This window comes from Hemitrygon akajei, unplaced genomic scaffold, assembly GCF_048418815.1.
Source record: "Hemitrygon akajei unplaced genomic scaffold, sHemAka1.3 Scf000100, whole genome shotgun sequence".
Lineage (NCBI taxonomy): Eukaryota > Metazoa > Chordata > Chondrichthyes > Myliobatiformes > Dasyatidae > Hemitrygon > Hemitrygon akajei.
Genome location: NW_027331986.1, coordinates 1,471,030 through 1,491,014, shown reverse-complemented (window position 1 = coordinate 1,491,014; position 19,985 = coordinate 1,471,030). Strand labels below are relative to the sequence as shown.

General features: G+C 45.7%; 2 protein-coding genes across 5 annotated transcripts in view; one reads left to right on the top strand and one right to left on the bottom strand.

The window, feature by feature from the left end:
* LOC140723084 (NACHT, LRR and PYD domains-containing protein 3-like) overlaps positions 1 to 19,985 on the bottom strand; it is a 767,011-nt gene that overhangs the window by 548,371 nt on the left and 198,655 nt on the right. The window lies entirely within an intron of this gene.
* Positions 1 to 19,985, top strand: part of LOC140723112 (NACHT, LRR and PYD domains-containing protein 3-like) — a 55,055-nt gene that overhangs the window by 11,737 nt on the left and 23,333 nt on the right. For 3 of the 4 annotated variants that reach the window (XM_073037739.1, XM_073037740.1, XM_073037741.1), the window contains 5 exons: positions 1,388 to 1,556; positions 2,711 to 2,874; positions 6,183 to 6,279; positions 11,086 to 11,373; positions 11,946 to 12,112. In XM_073037739.1, coding sequence (XP_072893840.1) covers positions 6,270 to 6,279; positions 11,086 to 11,373; positions 11,946 to 12,112 — 465 coding nt within the window. In that variant the 5' untranslated portion in view covers positions 1,388 to 1,556; positions 2,711 to 2,874; positions 6,183 to 6,269. The remainder of the gene's footprint in view (positions 1 to 1,387; positions 1,557 to 2,710; positions 2,875 to 6,182; positions 6,280 to 11,085; positions 11,374 to 11,945; positions 12,113 to 19,985) is intronic. The other variant, XM_073037742.1, reaches the window with a different exon arrangement.

Here is a 19,985-nt window from a genome sequence, read left to right as displayed (position 1 = left end):
TCAAAGACTCCGATGTATTGTCTTCCACCACCATAACAGGCAGCTCATTCCATGCATTCACCACTCCCTCCCTGAGTAAAACATCTTACCCTCACATTCCCTTTGCATCTATTCCCTCACACCTTCAATGCATGTCCTCTGGTATTGGACATGTCTAACCAGCGAAGAGATACTCCCTGTCTACTCTATCAATGTCTTTCATAATCTTACAAACCTCTAACAGATTTCTCCTCAGTCTCCACCGCTCCAAGAAGAACAACCCAAGATTTCCAGTAAAAATTGGGTAATATTTGAATCCATTCTGACGAAAGGTTAGGAAACCGAATTGTCAACTTGGTCCTCTCCCCACGGAAATTCCTTACCTGCTGAGCATTTCTAGTGATTCCAGTTTCTCTTTATTACATGCACTCTGGAACATGTTAAATTTTCTGCGAATGGAGCAGTGCAGCTACACTCGTTTTGTGATTGTAGAACAGTAAAGAAATCAGAGCTTTTCCCTATAAATTATCCTGGTACCAGTTGTCTGTCCTTTTAATCTTGGACATGTGTTCAGTACAATTGTTGATAACAAGGTTCACAAAATAAGTCGGAGAATGATGAGTATGCATGTGGAGCATGTGATAGCCCTCGGCCTGAGTTCAGTAGAGTTCAAAGGGATGGTGGTTGTGGGGGGGGGGGGTGTGGGAGTGATTATTTACACCAACTAAATAACAACAAGCCTGGATACGTGGGAATGGAGAGGGTGTCTTAATTAGACGGAGTGTCTGGGATCTGAGAGTGCAGCCTCAGAATAAAGAAGCTTCACTTTAAAACTGAGACGAGAGAAATTACTTTAGCCAAATGTTGGTTGATCTGTGGAATTTGATGCCACAGTGGATGATAGAGGCTATTGTTGGGTATATTCATGTTCTGGATTGTGAGGTTGAGTGTTATAGCAGGGAAGCAAGAATACAGTGTTGGAAATAAAATCCTCCACAATTGATTATGGAGCAGACTAGAATGACCGAATCACCTAATTCTACTCCTATGTATTATGACTTGTATCTTATACCATGACTGAGCTCCGGTATGTGTATCCCATCACAAACAAGAGAGAATCTTCAGATGCTGCGAAGCAACACATACAAAATGCTGGAGGAATTCAGCAGGCCAGGCAGCATTTATGGAAGAGAGTCGAGTTGACGTACAGATGCTGCCTGTTCTGATGAGTTCCTCCAGCATTTTGTGTGTGTTCCATTGTATCCCATGTCAGGTTTTGTAAAGTGTGAGGGACAGTTCCAGATTTCTTCACTCGGATCATTATTTATGCGTTCAAGATTTAAATTTCAGTTTAATGCTTAGTTCTCCTTTGTGTTGTTAACGTGCTTCATCATCTCTCTGGTTAAAGATAGACCTACAGTGAGAGATTTACTGGAAGAAAAGCCCACAAATGGAAGCAAACCATGACTGAGGACAAGGGAACAGCAACAAGTGAACCAGCCCGAGGACTGAGAGCATCAACTGGAGAGAACCATTCTGACTCAGAGTTTCCATTGATTCAGTCAGGAGAAAGTTTGGTGAGTCTCATTTACTCTAACACTGGTCCTTCAGACATTACATATCTGTAACAAGGAAGATAGGAAATAGCTGGAGCGGGACTGAATAAATGTAGAAGTGCCAGTTACGTCAGTTGCAATCACTCCAGATTTGCTAATTGCTGTCAGCATCCCAGCTCTATGAAGCCACACACATTCCCTCACATAACTTGCTCATTTCAAACTCTTATCGGTTCTGCTGTTTCGTTGCTTGGCTGTGTTAGGTTGCGATAATCTCAAAATGCATTGAGAATTTTCTCCAGTACATTATCCTGGTATCAATTGTCCTGTTTTTTCCCCCCGGAAATGCATTCAGTACAGTTGTTGATAACAAGGTTCAGAGAATAGTCCGAGGAATGATAAGCATTATGCATGCGGAGCATTTGATGGCCCTGGGCCTGTGTTCAGTGGAGTTCAAATGGTTGGCGGGTTAGGACGGGGGTGATTATTTACACCGACTGAATGACAAGAAGTTTGGTTGTAGTGGAAATGGAGAGGGTGTCTTGATTAGACGGGGAGTCTGGGATCTGAGAGTGCCGCTTCAGAATAAAGAAGCTTCACTTTAAAACTGAGACGAGAGCAATTACTTTAGCCAAATGTTGGTTGATCTGTGGAATTTGGTGGAGGCTGTCGTTGGGTATATTCATGTTCTGGATTGCTAAATAGGTTGTGTGCTATAGCAGGGAAGCAAGAATACGGTGTTGGAAAAAAAATCCTCCATGATTGATTTAGGAGCAGACTAGAATGACCGAATCACCTAATTCTACTCCTATGCATTATGATTTGTATCTTATACCATGACTGACTGATGACTTCTTTGTGTCCCATCACAAACAAGAGAACGTCTTCAGATGCTGCCAAGCAACACACACAAAATGCTGGAGGAATTCAGCAGGTCAGGCAGCATCTATGGAAGAGAGTAGAGTCGACATACAGATGCGGTCTGGCCTGATGAGTTCCTCCAGCAATTTTGTGTGTGTTTCTTTGTATCCCATGTCAGGCTTTGGAAAGTGTGAGGGGCAGTTACAGATTTCTTCACTCGCATCATTATATATGAGTTGAAGTTCCAATAAGTTTAATTCTTTGTTCTGCTTTGTATGAGTAACATGCTTCATTATCTCTATGGTTAAAAAAAGACCTGACCTGTGAGATTTATTGGAAGAAAAGCCCACGACAGGAAGAAAATCACAACTGAAGATGAGTGAACAGCAACAATGAACCAGCCCAAAGACGAAGAGCAGCAAATCGAGATAACCCATCTGACTTGGCATCTCCATTGATTCAGTCAGGAGAACGTTTGGTGAGTCTTATTTACCCAAACACTGGTCCTTTAGACATTACATTTCTGTATCAAGGAAGGTAGGAAATAGCTGGACTGGGACTGAATAAGCCTCGGATTACCAGTATGCATCTGTCAGACCCATTTGCACTCACTGCAGATTTGCTAATTACTCTGGGAAGCCACGCACATTCCCTCATATTGTTTACTCATTTCAAACTCTTATCAGTTCTGCTGTTTCCTTGCTTGGCTGTGTTACGTCACAATAATCTCAAAATGCGTTGAGAATTTCCTCCCTTTATAAGAGGGCGCAGTTTTTTCCTGCTCTAGTGATTGCAGAAATGTGGAATTACCGTGAACTACAGCAACGTATCATTGACTCCTCTGTCTATTGCAATCTGCAACAATATACTTGCCCTCGAGTATATTGTCACACAAGCCTCCGCAAACCCTCTTGAAGCCAAATGTCCAACACCACATTTCAGTCTTAACTAGCAAATGCCAACCAATAACTTACATTTGTATACCCTGTCGCCATCAAGTACTTTTCTACTAATAAATTGTCAGAACCTACGAATCTGTGATTAAGCATATTTAGGATTTATAATGAAGTTATGTTACCATTTGGCCCTGTACCAAAGGCATGGGTTATATCTGTACTTGAGATGAATAAATGTCCCTGCAGCCAGGACTGCTGGAGCTGCCAGGGTTAGTTTAAACTCAGTCGTTGCGGGATGGGAACCAGAATGTTTGGTCAGATAATAGAAGAGTTGATGTAAAGGTAGATGCGAAGTTTACAGAGACTGTGGAAGGATCTGTTGTGGACAGGGCATCATGTAGTCATTCGGAAATGTCTTTAATTCAATACAATATGTATTAAGAATACGAGTAACTTAGAACATGGATGGTACATGTCATCACCATTACACAGACCAGACTGTTACAAGGGCAGGATTAGTGTTTGATGCTCCAAGTTTTAGTTGTTTCATAATACATATGGGGGGGGGGGGTGAAAGGCGGAGAATTGTCTTTATTAATTAGGAATCATATGATAGTTACATAAACAGAGGACATCAATGTGGGTGGAAATCAGAAAAGGGAAGGGGGCTATCATTCTGGAAGTATTCTACAGGCCTCCCCCAAAGCCACTAGGATAATGAGAGCAGATAACTTGGCAGTTTTGGGAAAGGTGCAAAAACAACAAGGTTATTATCATTATTGATCTCAACTTTCCTGATGTTGATCCCACCTCCTTGTTCCAAAATGTGTCAATGGGGCAGAATGCATTGTGCTTCCAGGAAGGATTCCTGACGTAGTATGTGGATGGGCTAACTGGAGGATTTGCCATACTGTATCTAGTATGAGGCAATGATGCTGGTCAGGTGACAGATGTCACGATGGGTGACCTTTTTGAGATAGAGACCATAACACCCCAACTTTTATCATTGTCATGGACAAGGATAGTAGCAGACGATACGAGGCAGTACTTAACCAGTGGTTGGATAGTTACAATGGTATTCGAAGCATCTTGTGGGGGTGTAAATTGGGAAAACATTCTCCAAGGGAAATGCAAGATGGAACTGAGAAGTTTGTTTCAGGAACACTTGAATGTGGTTCGGGGTAGATTTGTTCCACACACAGTGAAAGAATGTTTATATAAACGAACCGTGGTTCACAAGGGATGAGAACATTTAAGCAAGAGGGAAAAGGAAGCATTATTTAGGTACAGTAAGCAACATTCAAGCGAGGCTCTAGAGAATTATATGGTATCCTGGAAGGAACTTAAGAAGCGACATAGAAGTCAAAGGGAACTTGAGAAGTTCTTGGGAAGTAGGATAAAGGAAAGCCCAAGGCATTCTACATGTAGGTGAAGAAGTGGAAGAGGAATAGCTGAGGGTAGGATACTCAGGAGCAAAGATGGAAACATGCCTGGACGATGCAGTGATAGGTGACGTGCTTAATGAATGCTTTGATTCAGAGTTACCAATGAGATGGACAGTGATTGTGATGATCGCATAATATTGCCATTCTGCTAAGAAAGTGATGTTGTTCAATCTACCAATAAACACCATGTTACTACAGAAAGTGAGGGGTGATTACAGGGCATTGACAATGAACATTGCATCCTCTCTGGCCACAGGGATAGTAACACATGATTGGAGGCTGTCAAATGTTGTTATGTAATTCAATAAACCCAATGGTTTTAAATCTTGGGGATGATAGACCAGAGAGTGTTACATCGGGGGTGGGCAAACCCTTGGAGTGGATACTTAGAGATAGGAAATTTGAGCATCTGGAGAAGCATAATCTTACTATGGGTTGCCATTTTGGCTTTTTGATGGTGAGTGGAGAAAATGGAAGGGCAGGTGCGGGACATAATTTTCCACAGTATGGACCAGTCACACACAGAATATCTACTAACATTTGTATCGACAGAGACTGATCAGGAATCACTACGGCATGGTGCATGGAAAGTTGTGTTCAACAATACTTTTTAAGGTTTTTCAAGAAGATTATTAATGAGGGTGGGGGAGTGGATGTTGTACATTGAACTCCAGTAAAGCCTTTGGCAAAGTACCTCATGACAGATTGGTCTGGAAGATACGGTCCCATGCGGTACAGAGAGAGAAAGTTAGATGGATTCAAAAATTGCCTTAAAGGTAGCAAGCAAAGAGTGATGGTTGAAGGTTTCTCCTGAGAGCGAAGGCGGGTAACTAGTGGTGTACCGCCAAGCTACAAGTTGTAACATTTGATATTTGTTAGTTGATAGCAATGAAGTGAATGCAGGTGCACAAGGCTTGACTGGTCAGTTCGTGGATGACGCAAAATTAGTAGATGGTACTCACGGTGAAGACTATCGTAGCTTATAGCGGATCTAAATGGGCAGAGGAGTGGTATATAGATTGCAAAACCAACACGAGCAGCAACGGTTTCATGCAGAGTTTAGTGATGATGTGGAGGGAGCAGCCAGAGGAAGTGGGTGAGGCAGGCACGATTGTATAATTCCAGAAGCAGTTGGGATGTGAATATGGAATGAAGAGGCCAGGAGGGAAATGGGTCCAACACAGGAAATTAGCACCATCTAAGTGTACACTGTGGTCGGCATAGTCTCGATGGGCTGAAGTGTCTGTATCTGCGCTATGTTGCTCTGTGATTCTATCAGTAGGATGCGCCAGGTATCACCGGACCGACATACAGACATGGTGTGGGAGTTGATGTTTGTTCCCTAAGCACACTGCTGCTCTGATACAGAGGCTGACAGTACTGTCACATTTGCAAAGTAAACCTATTCTCTCTGACTCACTATCTGCTTGTTTTGTGTAATTCAGAGCATCACCATCAGGTGGGGCTGTCCTGCATCGCGACCAAAGTGTAAACAAGACAACGACAATCAACAATCGTCAGTCAGAATCAGAATGGACACAGGTATGATCACTGGGATCCTTATAATTAAGCTTAAGCCCTGTTGATTAAGAAACTTACACAGGCGCTAACAGGGCAGAGAGAAGTTTTATTGAGAGAAGCAGTGTCACTGATCCCACTGGTAAAGCGGCTTTGTGTAGTCGATCAATCCAACAGTTCCAACGCAGGGACCTGACACCAGTAATGGTCGAATGACTCCGCTCACCAGGCAAAGCTTCACCTGAGTGAAAGGAGCAGGAGACCCTGAATCAGCAGGTTGAGAGTGAAACACAAACAGGAATGTGACAGCGGTGTTATTTGTTATGTAAAAGTCCAGGTTCAGGGTTTGTTGTACATCAGGGCCTGTTTAGAGTTGAAAGACATCTCCAACTTACATTTATAAAATTCAGACGCAGGTGATTAGAGCATTTCCGGGATTTCAGGAATTGTGTGATAATACATTTCACGTTTTGGCAGGGCAGCTATCAACTACCCCCTCGCTGCGCAGAGTAGATGAGGGGAATTTTCCAAACTTTGTTTTCTGTAGCCGAGCCGAGAACATTACCAGCCTTGGAAATGGCTGAGGATCAGGAGACAAATCATTTTAGATAACCTTGTGGTCTGCTTCGGTGCATCACTGTCTGGTATGGAGGGGCTACTGCACAGGACCGAAAGAAGTTGCAGAATGTTGTAAATCTAGTCAGGTCCATCTTGGGTACTCGCCTACAAATTTCCCAAGACATCTTTAGGAAGCGGGGTCTCAGAAAGGCAGCGTCCATTATTAAGGACCTCCAGCACCCAGGGCATGCCCTTTTCTGACTGTTATCATCAGAAAGCAGGTACAAAAGCCTGAAGGTACACAACTCAGCGATTCAGGAGCAGCTCCTTCCCCTCTGCCATCCAATTCCTAAATGGACATCCAATCTTTGGACACTACCTTACTTTATTTTTAATATACATTCTTTATGATTTTGCATGTTTTTTAAAAATCTATTCAATATACGTAATTAGTTTACTTATTTGTTTATTATATTTTATTTTATCCATTTTTATTTGTTACCTGCTAGATTATGTGTTGTATGGAACTGCTGCTAAGTTAACAAATTTCACGTCACGTGCCGGTGATAATAAACCTGTTTCTGTTTTTCATCCCCCAATCCATGTCCGGTCTGTGGCCAAAAGGTGAATGTGATTTCTCAATATTTCCCTCTTGAGATGATCTGCTACCTGAATTTAAATACCCAGTATCTCTGATGGGAGACCCGGTATAACCAGTGACCAACTGTCTCTGTCTCCTGTAGGCACTGTGATTGTGCTCAACCCTGTGATTCCAGGTGGAATGAAAGAGAGATTACAGCCTGGAAACGGGTCCTTCGGCCCAACTAATTCATACTGTTCTAATTGTCTCTGAGCTTGCCCGATTTCCCAGCAGCTTATCCCAAATTTCCCTTGCAGACTTCTTCTATCCTTTTCCTGCCCACATCTTCTCAACTTTGTAATTTTATTTCTGTTACAGCCTCCTCTGGTTGCACGTAATTTATACTCATCACCTGCTCCGTGGGAAAAAAACATGCTTCTTCAGTCCCTTTTGTACGAATGAACGCATGAAAGAATGAATGAAATTTTATTTCGGTCTGTAAAAACATAACAGAAAACATCATTTTCAACGATGATTTGATAAGACAAAATTAAATAATAATAAAAAAACAAGAACATGTAGATATTCTTTAAAACTGACCAAAAGGGTGTCAGCTGAAGCTACAGCTTATTATGCCTACCCCTCTTACTTATACAGAAAACATATTTGGCGTCAATCATCACATCAAAAATGTCATAATCTTTTAACAAAAATTCAGTTCCGAGTATCATTTATTTACATCACTGCCATTCATTTTAAATCATGCATTTTTATATTTGTTCATTAAATGTGTAAGTGTGGCGACCCAATTACTAGCACACTCGAACCGGCTGACAATTAGCCAGAGCCAGAGACAAAGGTAGATAGCCTCAAGGAGTTTCAGTTACATGCCTCTCGAAGTATCGAGTGGGGGAGACAGGCTTTAAAGCAAGACTGTGTTTTTGAAATAAACTTATTCTGTGGTTGCAGTTTATCGACTCCGTGTCGTAATTTCAGCGCTGCGCGTAGCACCCCGCTACATTGGTGACCCCGACGGTCCAAACGTTTTTTTGGACCGGAGATGGCAGACCGTAACCATTTGTTAACGCGGTTTCCTTGAAGCTGCCAAGCTTCTGGACGCTACAACCTCACCTCTGGTTTCAGCAAGCAGAAGCCCAATTCCACGTTCGGCAAATAACCTCAGAGGACACCCGTTACTACTACGTGGTGAGCTCCCTCGACCAGGACACAGCGGCCCAGGTTGCGGAGTTCGTACAGTCTCCCCCAGCGGACGGCAAGTACACGGAATTCAAAGCCCTGCTCATAGCGACTTTCGGGCTCTCACGGCGCGAGCGGGCTGCTGGTTTACTGCACCTGGATGGCTTGGGAGCCAGGCCTCCATCAGCTTTAATGAATGAGATGTTGTCTCTGGCCGACGGACACACACCCTGCCTCATGTTTGAGCAGGCTTTCCTGGAGCAGCTGCCCGAGGACATACGCCTGCTGCTGTCCGACGCGGATTTCAGCGACCCCGGGAAATTGGCAGCCCGGGCCATATTATTAATGCTTTTTGAGAGAGTGATTTAGATGCATATCATATTTTTACTGAGTTAAGTATTGGTTGTAATTAGTTTTGCTACAATAAGTGTACGGGACATTAGAAAAAAAATGTTGAATTTCCCCATGGGGATGAATAAAGTATCTATCTATCTATCTATCTATCTATGGAACGCCAAGAAGGTGAGTGGGGCGTCCATCGCACAGACCACCCGGCCACGCTCCCAGCAGCAAACCAGTCCAGGCCCGGCCGCAGAGCCCGCTAAACCCAGAGGCCGGGGTGTGGAGCCCAACGAGCAATGGCGTTTCTACCACCAGCGGTGGGGCGCCGAAGCCCACCGTGTCGCCCGCCCTGCCAGTTCCTGGGAAACGCCAGAGCCAGCCGTCGCTGATGGCTACGACGGCTGGCCATCGGGATAGCCTCCTGTATGTCTGGGACAAACAGTCGGGACGCCGGTTTTTGGTCGACACCGGTGCCGAGATCGGCGTCTTACCTCCGACGAGTTACGACACCCGCAGCAGGGCGCCGGGTCCCCCCCCCCCCCCCTACGGTCCGCGAACGGCAGCACTTATGGCACCCGTCCAGTGAGCCTGTTGGGGACTCAGCTGCACCACACCACTGCCTACCACCCACAGTTGAACGGACTGGTGGAGCGTTTCCACCGCCACTTGAAGTCGGCTCTCATGGCGCGCCTGCGAGGAGCTAACTGGGCGGACGAGCTTCCCTGGGTCCTACTCGGCGTCCGCACGGCGCCCAAAGACGATCTGCACGCTTCGTCGGCCGAGTTGGTGTACGGCGCGCCCCTGGTCGTTCTCGGGGAGTTCATACCAGCCCCAAGGGGGCGAGAGGAAGAACCCGTAGCGGTCCTGGGCAGACTACGCGAGAGGCTCGGTGCCCTGGCCCCCATACCCACTTCGCGGCATGGGCAGCACCCGACCTGCGTACCCAAAGACCTGCAGAACTGTAAGTTTGTGTTTGTACGCCGGGGCAGGCATCGGCCACCGCTGCAACGACCCTACGAGGGGCCGTTTACGGTGATCAGAAACGACGGGTCCACGTTCGTGCTGGACGTTGGGGGGAGAGAGGAGGTTTTCTCGGTGGACCGACTCAAACCGGCCCATGTGGACTTAGCGCAACCGGTCGAGTTTCCGGCACCGCGGCACAGAGGCCGACCTCACAAACAGGGTCCGGCCCAGACTGTGGACATTGGGGGGTGTACCGCCAGTTCTGGGGGGGGGGGGCGGTTATGTGGAGACCCAATTACTAGCACACTCGAACCGGCTGACAATTAGCCAGAACCAGAGACAAAGGTAGATAGCCTCAAGGAGTTTCAGTTACGTGCCTCTCGAAGTATCGAGTGGGGGAGACAGGCTTTAAAGCAAGACTGTGTTTTGGAAATAAACTTATTCTGTGGTTGCAGTTTATCGACGCCGTGTCGTAATTTCAGCGCTGCGCGTAGCACCCCGCTACATAAGGTTACCATTCAAGCTCCCATGATCCAGGGCAAACTGTCCCAGCCAAACCATTTAACACAAAAACCAAACAGCCCCATCAAGACTCTCCCTTTGCCAATGACTTGTACAGTTGTTACCTGACAATCATCATCCAAGAGATGGGATGGGACCCAGGGACCAGGCATCATGGGATTCAAGGTTATGGTCAGTCTGTAACCCAGGGGACTGGACATTGTTCGTATCAAGGCAATGGACAGTCTGTGACCCAGGGGACAAGACAGTGTGTGACAAAGCAAACAAAGAACGTGTGATCTAGAGGATCGGACCATCAGTAATCCGGTGGCTTGTCTGTGAGTGACACAGGTGACAGGACAGTTTGTGATCCAGGGAGATTTATGTCTGTGGGAGATAACACCATTGATAATTCCCGCTCTCACCTGATGCCGTTGCATTAATAACCGCTGGTTATCAGTGTGTTCAACTAATGCATAGTCGGTTATCAGTATTACTGTTTCTATCCAGTTCTTTTCTGAGAGTGGCTTATTGGGATGATCTCCTAGCAGGAAGTGTGGTTCACATTCAGCAGCACAGTCCCACTCCAAATCTGGTCAGCCGGAGTCTCAGCTCCATTGCAGACACCCATTGTGAATCTTTGTTCGAGTATAAATCACTCTAAACCTGCTATTCATCATTTACTTCAGGTGGGAAATTAAATCGGGCACGGAAAGTACTCAAGCGGTTTTTACCAGGCAAATCTCTAAGGGAAGATGATCGGGACACGGGGAGCAAGGTGCCAAAGCAGGGTCAGATTGAGAGCAATGTCCCAATGAAATGTGGTCCGGCCGCAGCGGAAGTGAAGCAAATTCAGCCCAGAGACAGTGACGTCAGAGACACTGATCAGGACCCTGGAACTGGCACAAGTGAGGCGACTGCCTGTCAGCTTGGAAGCTCATTGAACATGGAATTATCAACATTCCCACAAGGAGCAGGTGAGTGAAATGTGAGGGTGATGTGTTCACAGAATGAGGTAGGAAGGCGGGTGAATGTGTTTCTTTGTTGGATGGTTGGTCAGAGAGGGGAACTGTGTGGGTGTGGTACATGTGGTGTAGTGGGCACCCGTTACCCCACTACAGGAAATGTATTCCCTGCTCTGATGATTTCCAGGATGTGTATCGGAGGAAATGCAGCTATCCAGATAAGAGAGTATTTCCAGGATATGAGTTATGGGAAATGTATTCGCCAAGATGCAGAGAGTATCTCTGGGATGTGACTTTCATTGACAGTCCCAACATTTATTGCTCATCTGAAACTGAAATTGGTGAGTGGGTGGGACGGTGGGAGAGACAGGTTTCTAGTGAATGTGTTTCTTCTGGTAATGACTGGCCCAGCGCATTGATGGGTCTGTTTTAAGGCCAATGTTGATTAGGGCAAAATATGTGTTTCCAGCTGAAAGCAGGTGAACACTGAGGTTCAAGACATGACTGGTTTGTTGAGTTGGGTGAGAGCGGTGGAGACAAGCGATATTTGAGTCTGTGACTACATTCTCTTTTTATATTCGCAGAGCCAGAGTTTACAATCTCTGACCTCCTGGCAGAGGGGGGCGAGTATCGACTGTACCAGCTGACAAAGTTCTACAGGGACAGACTGAAACAAGCGATTGAAGAAAAGGTTGAAAGACTCGGTTGGATGTTGACAAAGGAGGGTCATTTCAGTCGAGAAGAAAATGAGGTGAGTGTCATAAGGGGGGCGTTGAGACGGGACCCAAATGTTGACACTGAAGTACTAGGAACAGGGTGGGACAAAGCTAAGGGACTGGACATGGCGTTCGTGGAGCTCGTGGGGTTGCTGGCCATCATGGAGATCTTGGAGTTCATGGAGATCCGGAGGCTTGGGGTTCTTGGAGGCTAGGGTAGAAGGAGGTTATAGTCCTGGGTTCTTGGGAATCTTGGAGACTTGAGTTCCTGATGTCCATGGAGACTTGGAGACCTTGGGTACTTGGAGTTCATGGAGACAGACAGACAGACATACTTTATTGATCCCGATGGAAATTGTGGTCCTGGAGGACTTGGAGTGTTTGGAATCTTGGGTAGCTCCAGGCTAGAGCCTTGGGTTCTCTGGAGATTTGGAGTGCTTGGAGGCATCCGTACTTGGGCTCCTGGAGTTCTTGGAGACTTGGGTTTCCTGGAGGACGGAGTGCTTGGCGGCTTGGGTTGCTCAACGCTAGAGTCCTGGGTTCTTGGAGCTAGCCTCCTGGGTGGGCCGCGGGACTCCTGGGTAAGACGCGGGACACAACCCGACGGAGGCAAGGGACAGAACCGGCTGAGTCTTGGGTTCTCTGGAGACTTGGATTGCTTGGAGGCTTGGGTAGCTCGAGGCCAGAGTCTTGGGTTCTTGGAGGTAACCTCCTGGGCGGGCCACGGGACTCCTGAGCAGGACACGGGACACAACCCGACGGAGACAAGGAACAGGAAGGTACAGAACGGGCCAGAGTCTTGGGTTCTTGGAGCTAGCCTTCTGTGCGGGCCACGGGACTCCTGAGCAGGACACGGGACACAACCCGACAGAGACAAGGAACAGGAAGGTACAGAACGGGCCAGAGACATGGGTTCTTGGAGATAGCCTCCGGGGCGGGCCACGGGACTCCTGAGCAGGACACGGGACACAACCCGACAGAGACAAGGGAAATGAAGGTACAGAACAGGCCAGAGTCTTGTGTTCTTGGAGCTAGCCTCCTGTGCGGGCCACGGGACTCCTGAGCAGGACACGAGACACAACCCGACGGAGACAAGGAACAGGAAGGCACAGAACCAACTGCAGGGCAACGGCAAACAGCCTGACTTACCTGACGGATGCAAGGGAAAGGAAGGAAGCTTGGTCTGAGGTGGCTTCAAGACTCGAGGTGGCCGGTAAACTCAGCGGGCTACAGGACTGTCAAATCCATAACTCACTGAAAGAACTCGCCTTCCACCAGTGGGTTACACCAAGCAGAGACTGACAGGAAAACCCCCCAACTACCCTCAATCCCAGAGCCACTTTTATTCCCAGCCAACAAGATGAGCATCAGGTGCAAATGCTTGAGTCCAATCCGAAACAAGGGACAGTCAGAGGACCCGGAGTCCGGAGTCCGTGGACCGGAATGTGGATTTAAGACCGGACCATCACAGTGTATTGTCACTGAACTGGTGCTATCAGAGGGAATAGTGATCGATATTAATCCCGGCACGTTCTAGGAGTTCGACATGGCAATGGAGAATTTGATCTCTGACTTGACTCCAGCAGATCTGGTTTCAGCTGTTATGGTGGGGAGCACTGGGAACTGCAGCTTCAGCTTCACCTTTTCCTCTCACACCTGCTGTATTTAGCAATGTGATATAAGAGCAGTGACTGCATATCTGGACTGTTGAACAGGCATTCAGTCCAAAACTAATTTTTTCATCTTATCAGGGCCGTCAGTCAATTCCTCTCAGGTCGTTAATTCAGGATGAATATTAAACTGTGAGATTGTAAATTGGGCCATCTGGGTTCACTGCTGTACTTGAGGGAGGGAAACCTGCTAACCACAGCTGGTCTGATCTCCACCTGAGCTCCCAAACAATAAGTGGCTGACTTGTCATAGTCATAGCAAAGTACAGCACAGAAACAGGCCTTTTGGTCCATCTATTCCATGCTGGGCTACTGAAACTGCCTATTACCATTGACCTGCACCAGGCCATGGCGCTTTATACACTTATCATTCATGTATCTATCCAGACTTCTCTTAACCGCTTGTACCACTTGCGCTGCTAGCTCGTTCTACACTCTCACCACCCTCTGAGTGAAGGTGTTTCGTTAGGGAACGAAATAGGTCAAGTGATGGAGATATATGTTGGGGAGCACTTCGGGCCCAGTGATCAAAATGCCATTAGCTTCAATATAATTTGGAGAAGGATAGGACTAGACCCATGGTAGAGATTTTTGATTGGAGAAAGGCTAATTTGAGGAGATGCAAAAGGATTTAGAAGGAGTGGATTTGGAACAATTTGTTTCATGGGAAGGATATCATAGAGAAATGGAAGTCATTTAAAGGTAAAATTCTGAGGGTACAGAATGTTTATGTTCCTGTTAGGTTGCAAGGAAAGGTTAAAACTTTGAGAGAGCCATGGTTTTTAAGGGATATTGGAAACTTGGTTAGAAAAAAGAGAGATATCTACAATAAATATAGGCAGCATGGAGTAAATGAGGTGCTCGAGGAATATAAAGAATGTAAGAAGAATATTAAGAAAGAAATTAGATAAGCTAAAAGAAGATACAAGGATGCTTTGGCAAGTAAGGTGAACATAAATCCGAAGGGTTTCCACAGTTATATTAATAGCAAAAGGATAGTGAGGGATAAAATTGGTCCCTTAGAGAATCAGAGTGGACAGCTATGTGTGACGCCGGAAGAGTTGGGGGAGATTTTGAACAACTTCTTTTCTTCGATATTCACTAAGGAGAAGGATATTGAATTGTGTAAGTAAGGGAATCAAGCAGGGAAGTTATGGAAACTATGACGATTAAAAAGGAAGAAGTATTGGATCTTTTAAAGAATATAAAAGTGGATAACTCTCCGGATCCAGACAGGATATTCCCTAGGACCTTGAGGGATGTTAGTGTAAAAATAGCAGGGGCTATGACAGAAATATTTCAAATGTCATTAGAAACGGGGATGGTGCTGGAGGATTGGCATATTGCTCATGTAGTTCCATTATTTAAAAAGGGTTTTAAGAATAAACCTAGAAATTATCGGCCTGTTAGTTTGACGTCAATGGTGGGTAAATTAATGGAAAGTATTCTTAGAGATGGTATATATAATTACCTGGATAGACAGAGTCTGATTAGGAACAGTCAGCATGGATTTGTGCATGGAAAATCATGCTTGACAAATCTTATTGCATTTCTATGAGTAAAGTTGACAAGGGTAAAGCAGAGGATGTTGTCTATATGGACCTCAGTACGGCCTTTGACAAGGTTCCGCACGGAAGGTTAGTTAGGAAGCTTCAATCGTTAGGTATTAATATTGAAGTACTAAAATGGATTCAAAAGTGGCTGGATGGGAGATGCCAGAGAGTAGTGGTGGATAACTGAACAGAAAGTATGCTGCAAATGCTGTGGTCAAATCAACACATATCAACAGTTTCGGTCCGGAACGTTGACTGTTCATTGCAACGGATGCTGCCCGACCTGCTGAGTTCATCCAGCTTGTTTGTATGTGGTGGATAACTGTTTGTCAGGTTGGAGGCCGGTGACTAGTGGTGTGCCTCAGGGGTCTGTACGGGGTTCAGTGTTGTTTGTCATATACATTAATGATCTGGATGATGGGTTGGTAAGTTGGATTAATAGGTACGCAAATGATACTAAGGTAGGTGGCGTTGTGGATAATGAAATAGGTTTTCAAAGCTTGCAGAGAGATTTAGGCCAGTTAGAACAGTGGGCTGAACGATGGCAGATGGAGTTTAATGCTGATGTGTGAGGTGCTATATTTTGGTAGGAATAATCCAAATAGGACATACATGGTAAATGGTAGGGCATTGAAGAATGCAGTATAAGGTAGTGATCTAGGAATAGTGGTGCATAGTTCCCTGAAGGTGGAATCTCATGTGGATAGGGTGGTAAAGAAAGCTTTTGGTATGCTGGCTTTTATATATCAGAGCATTGAGTATAGGTGTTGGGATGTAATGTTAAAATTATACAAGGCATTGGTAAGGCCAAATTTGGAGTATTGTGTACAGTTCTGGTCACCAAATTATAGGAAAGATGTCAACAAAATAGAGAGAGTACCGAGAAGATTTACTAGAATGTTACCTGGGTTTCAGCACCTAAGTTACAGGGAAAGGTTGAACAAGTTAAGTCTTTATTCTTTGGAGCGTAGAAGGTTGAGGGGGGACTTGATAGAGGTATTTAAAATTATGAGGGGGATAGATAGAGTTGACGTGGATAGGCTTTTTTCATTGAGAGTAGGGGAGATTCATACAAGAGGACATGAGTTGAGAGTTAGGGGGCAACAGTTTAAGGGTAACACAAGGGGGAATTTCTTTACTCAGAGAGTGGTAGCTGTGTGGAATGAGCTTCCAGTAGAAGTGGTAGAGTCAGGTTCGGTATTGTCATTTAAAGTAAAATTGGATCAGTATATGGACAGGAAAGGAATGGAGGTTTACGGACTGAGTGCGGGCCAGTGGGACTAGGTAAGAGTAAGCGTTCGGCACGGACTAGAAGGGCCGAAATGGCCTGTTTCCGTGCTGTAATTGTTATAATGTTATATGGTTATATGGACATATCAGAATGGGAATGGGACGTGGAATTGAAATGTGTGGCCACTGACAGGGTGTAGGTTTTTGCAAGGGGGGGGCGGGAAAGTAACTTCCGCCACCACCAACGGGTCCAACATATAATTCTCCGTAACCTCTGCCACCTCCAATGGGATCCCACTACCAAGCACATCCTTCCCTCCCACCCCCTTCTGCTTTTCACAGAGATCACTCCCTACGCGACTCCCTTGTCCACTTGTCCCCCCCCCCCCCCCCATCCTTTCCCACCAATCTCCCTCCTGGCACTTATCCTTGTAAGCGGAGCAAGTGCTACACCTGCCCTTACACTTCCTCCCTCACCACCATTCAGGGCCACAGACAGTCCTTCCAGATGAGGCGACACTTCACCTGTGAGTCGGCTGGTGTGGTATACTGCGTCCGGTGCTCCCAGTGTGGCCTTTTATATATTGGTGAGACCCGACGCAGACAGGGAGACCATTTCGCTGAACACCTATGCTCTGTCCGCCAGAGAAAGCAGGATCTCCCAGTGGCCACACATTTCAATTCCACGTCCCATTAACATTCTGATATATCTATCCATGTCCTCTTCTACTGTCAAGATGAAGCCACACTCAGGTTGGAGGAACAACACCTTATATATCGGCTGTGGAGCCTCCAAACGGATGGCATAAACATTGACTTCTCTAACTTCCGTTAATGCCCCTCCTGCCCTTTTTACCCCATCTCTGATATATTTATTTTTCTCCCCCTTCTTTTTTTTATCTCTTTCTGCCCATCACTCTGCCTGTTCTCCATCTTGATCTGGTGCTCCCCTCCCCTTTCTTTCTCCCTAGGCCTCCCGTCCCATGATCCTTTCCCTTCTCCAGCTCTGTATCCCTTTTGCCTATCACCTTTCTGGCTCTCAGCTTCACCCCACCCGCTCCGGTCTTCTCCTATCATTTCACATTTTCACTCCCCATCCTACTTTCAAATCTCTTACTATTTTTCCTTTCGGTTAGTTCGGACGAAGGGTCTCAGCCCAAAATGTCGACAGTGCTTCTCCTTATAGATGCTGCCTGGCCTGCTGCGTTCCACCAGCATTTTTTGTGTGTATTGTTACGTATCCCGTAACTGGATCACTTACCAGCAAAGATAGAGAGGTCTGCTGAAGTCTGATGGTACCATTTTCAAACGTTTTTATTTATAAAGGGGCACAAACGTAAGGTTAATACAAACATTCAGATAGCATACGTCATCAATACTCAATCTAAAGCGCAGGGGTAGTACTACTCAATAAGAAATAAGCTCTATCGTTGTCTAGGGGTTAAACGATTGTCCGATCGAAATATAAAAGTCACGCCAGTTCATGGAGGCTTTTTGCCGCTTGAGGGACCGCTGGGTGTTCACGGGTTGGAGAGAGAAAATAAACTTGCCAGCCTTCTGGATGCAAAGCGTGAGATAGAGAACGGGAGTTCCTCGTTGTCAGTCCGAAATCCTTTTCGGGGTTATTAGCGACTCGATTCCCTAGCTAGGGAATCCAAATCACACGTGGCTTCCGAGCAGCTTCCCGTTATTACGAGAGGAATGAGCGATGGTCTCCGTCTGGTGCGTCGCTGGAGTACCGCCTCCAGCCGTCTCCTTTTTATCATGACTGGCAGATTTGTAAATGTCAATCAAGGTAGGGTGATACCATCCCCACACCACATGGCCCGAGGGTGTCCATGTCCCTGATAGCTGGCACGTACTATAGAGTTGCAATTCACACAGGTGCCTCTAAGAACAATGGTCAACTCCGTTGCATTGTCTCTCATTTCCTGGGTCCAAGACCCTAATTAATAGCGATCTTGCGATTCTCTTGAAGGAGGGGGCTGGTCCCGCACCCTTCGGCCCCTCAGAGCTGTGGTACATTCATAACAGTATCTAACTTTGCTGCCACTTTTAATGAATTATGAACCTGTATTCCAAGTTCACTTTGTTCTACCACAATCCTCAGTGCCCTACCGGTCGCTGTCTAAGATTGACCCTGCTTCGTCCTTCCAAAGTGCAACACGTCACACTTGTCTGTATTAAATTGCATCCGTCATTTTTCAGCCCATTTCTCAGCTGGTTTAGACACCACTGCAAGCTTTGGTAGCCTTCCTCTCTCTCCACTACACGTCCCCACTCTTGGAGTCATCTGCAAATTTGCTGATTCAATTGACCACATTTTCATCCAGGTCGTTGATATAGATGACAAACAACAACGGACCCAGCACCGATCCCTGTGGCACAGCACGAATTACAAACTCCCAGTCAGAGATTCAACAGTATATAACCTCTCTGTCTTCTTCGAAAAATCCAATGTCAAATCCAATTTACCACTTTAATTTGCATGCTGAGCAACTGAACTTTCTTGCCCACCCTCCTGTGCTTTACCTTGTCAAATGCCGTGCATTCCTTCGACAACAGCCATTTCCTTTGATCCATCAACTTTCCCGTAACTCCCTGGAAAAACTTTAAAATTGGTTAGACATGAACTACCACTTGATGTCTTATGACCCCAAAAATCAATGGGTTGTCCGAAAAGAGCATATATATCAGACAAACCTTTTGGTGAGCTATTTTACATTAGTAGCTAACCTACTTCATATTTCATATTTTCTCTACTTACGGCTTTTTAGTTGCTTTCGGCTGTTTAGTAAAAGCTTTCCTCCATATCTTTTTCTATATTCTGTGTCCTCTCCTTTGCTTTTGTGCTGCGTTGACTCCCTCGTCAACCACGGTTGATCATCCTCCCTCTGGTATAATTTTTCATCTTTGGGTTAATCTACCTCTATCTGCGCCTTCTGAATCACTCCCAGAATCCTCATCTATTTCTGCTTTGCTGTTGCCTCTGCTAGTGTCCTCTTCAAATTTATTTTCCCAGCTCCTTTCTCGTGTAATTCCTTTATTCCACTGTAATACGGATACATCTAACTTAAACCTTCTCCCTCTCAAACTGCAGTGTGGGTTCTGCTATTTTATGATCATTGCCTCTTACGGGTTTATTTAACTGAAGCTCCCCAATCAAATCTGGTGCAATACACAACATCGAATCCAGATCCGCCTTTCCTAGAGTGGGTTCAACCATAGACTTTTCTCAAAAGCCATCTCATAGGCATTCTATAAATTCCCTCTCTTGGGATTCAGCACTGACCTGATTTTCCAAAGCTACCTGCGTATTGAAATTCCCCATGATTATTTAAACACTGAGCTCTTTACATGCCTCTTCTCTCTCCCTCTGGAATTTGTAGCCCACATCCTGGTTACTGTTCCATCAGGGTCATTTTTCCTAAGCAGTTTCTTAACATCTACATTGT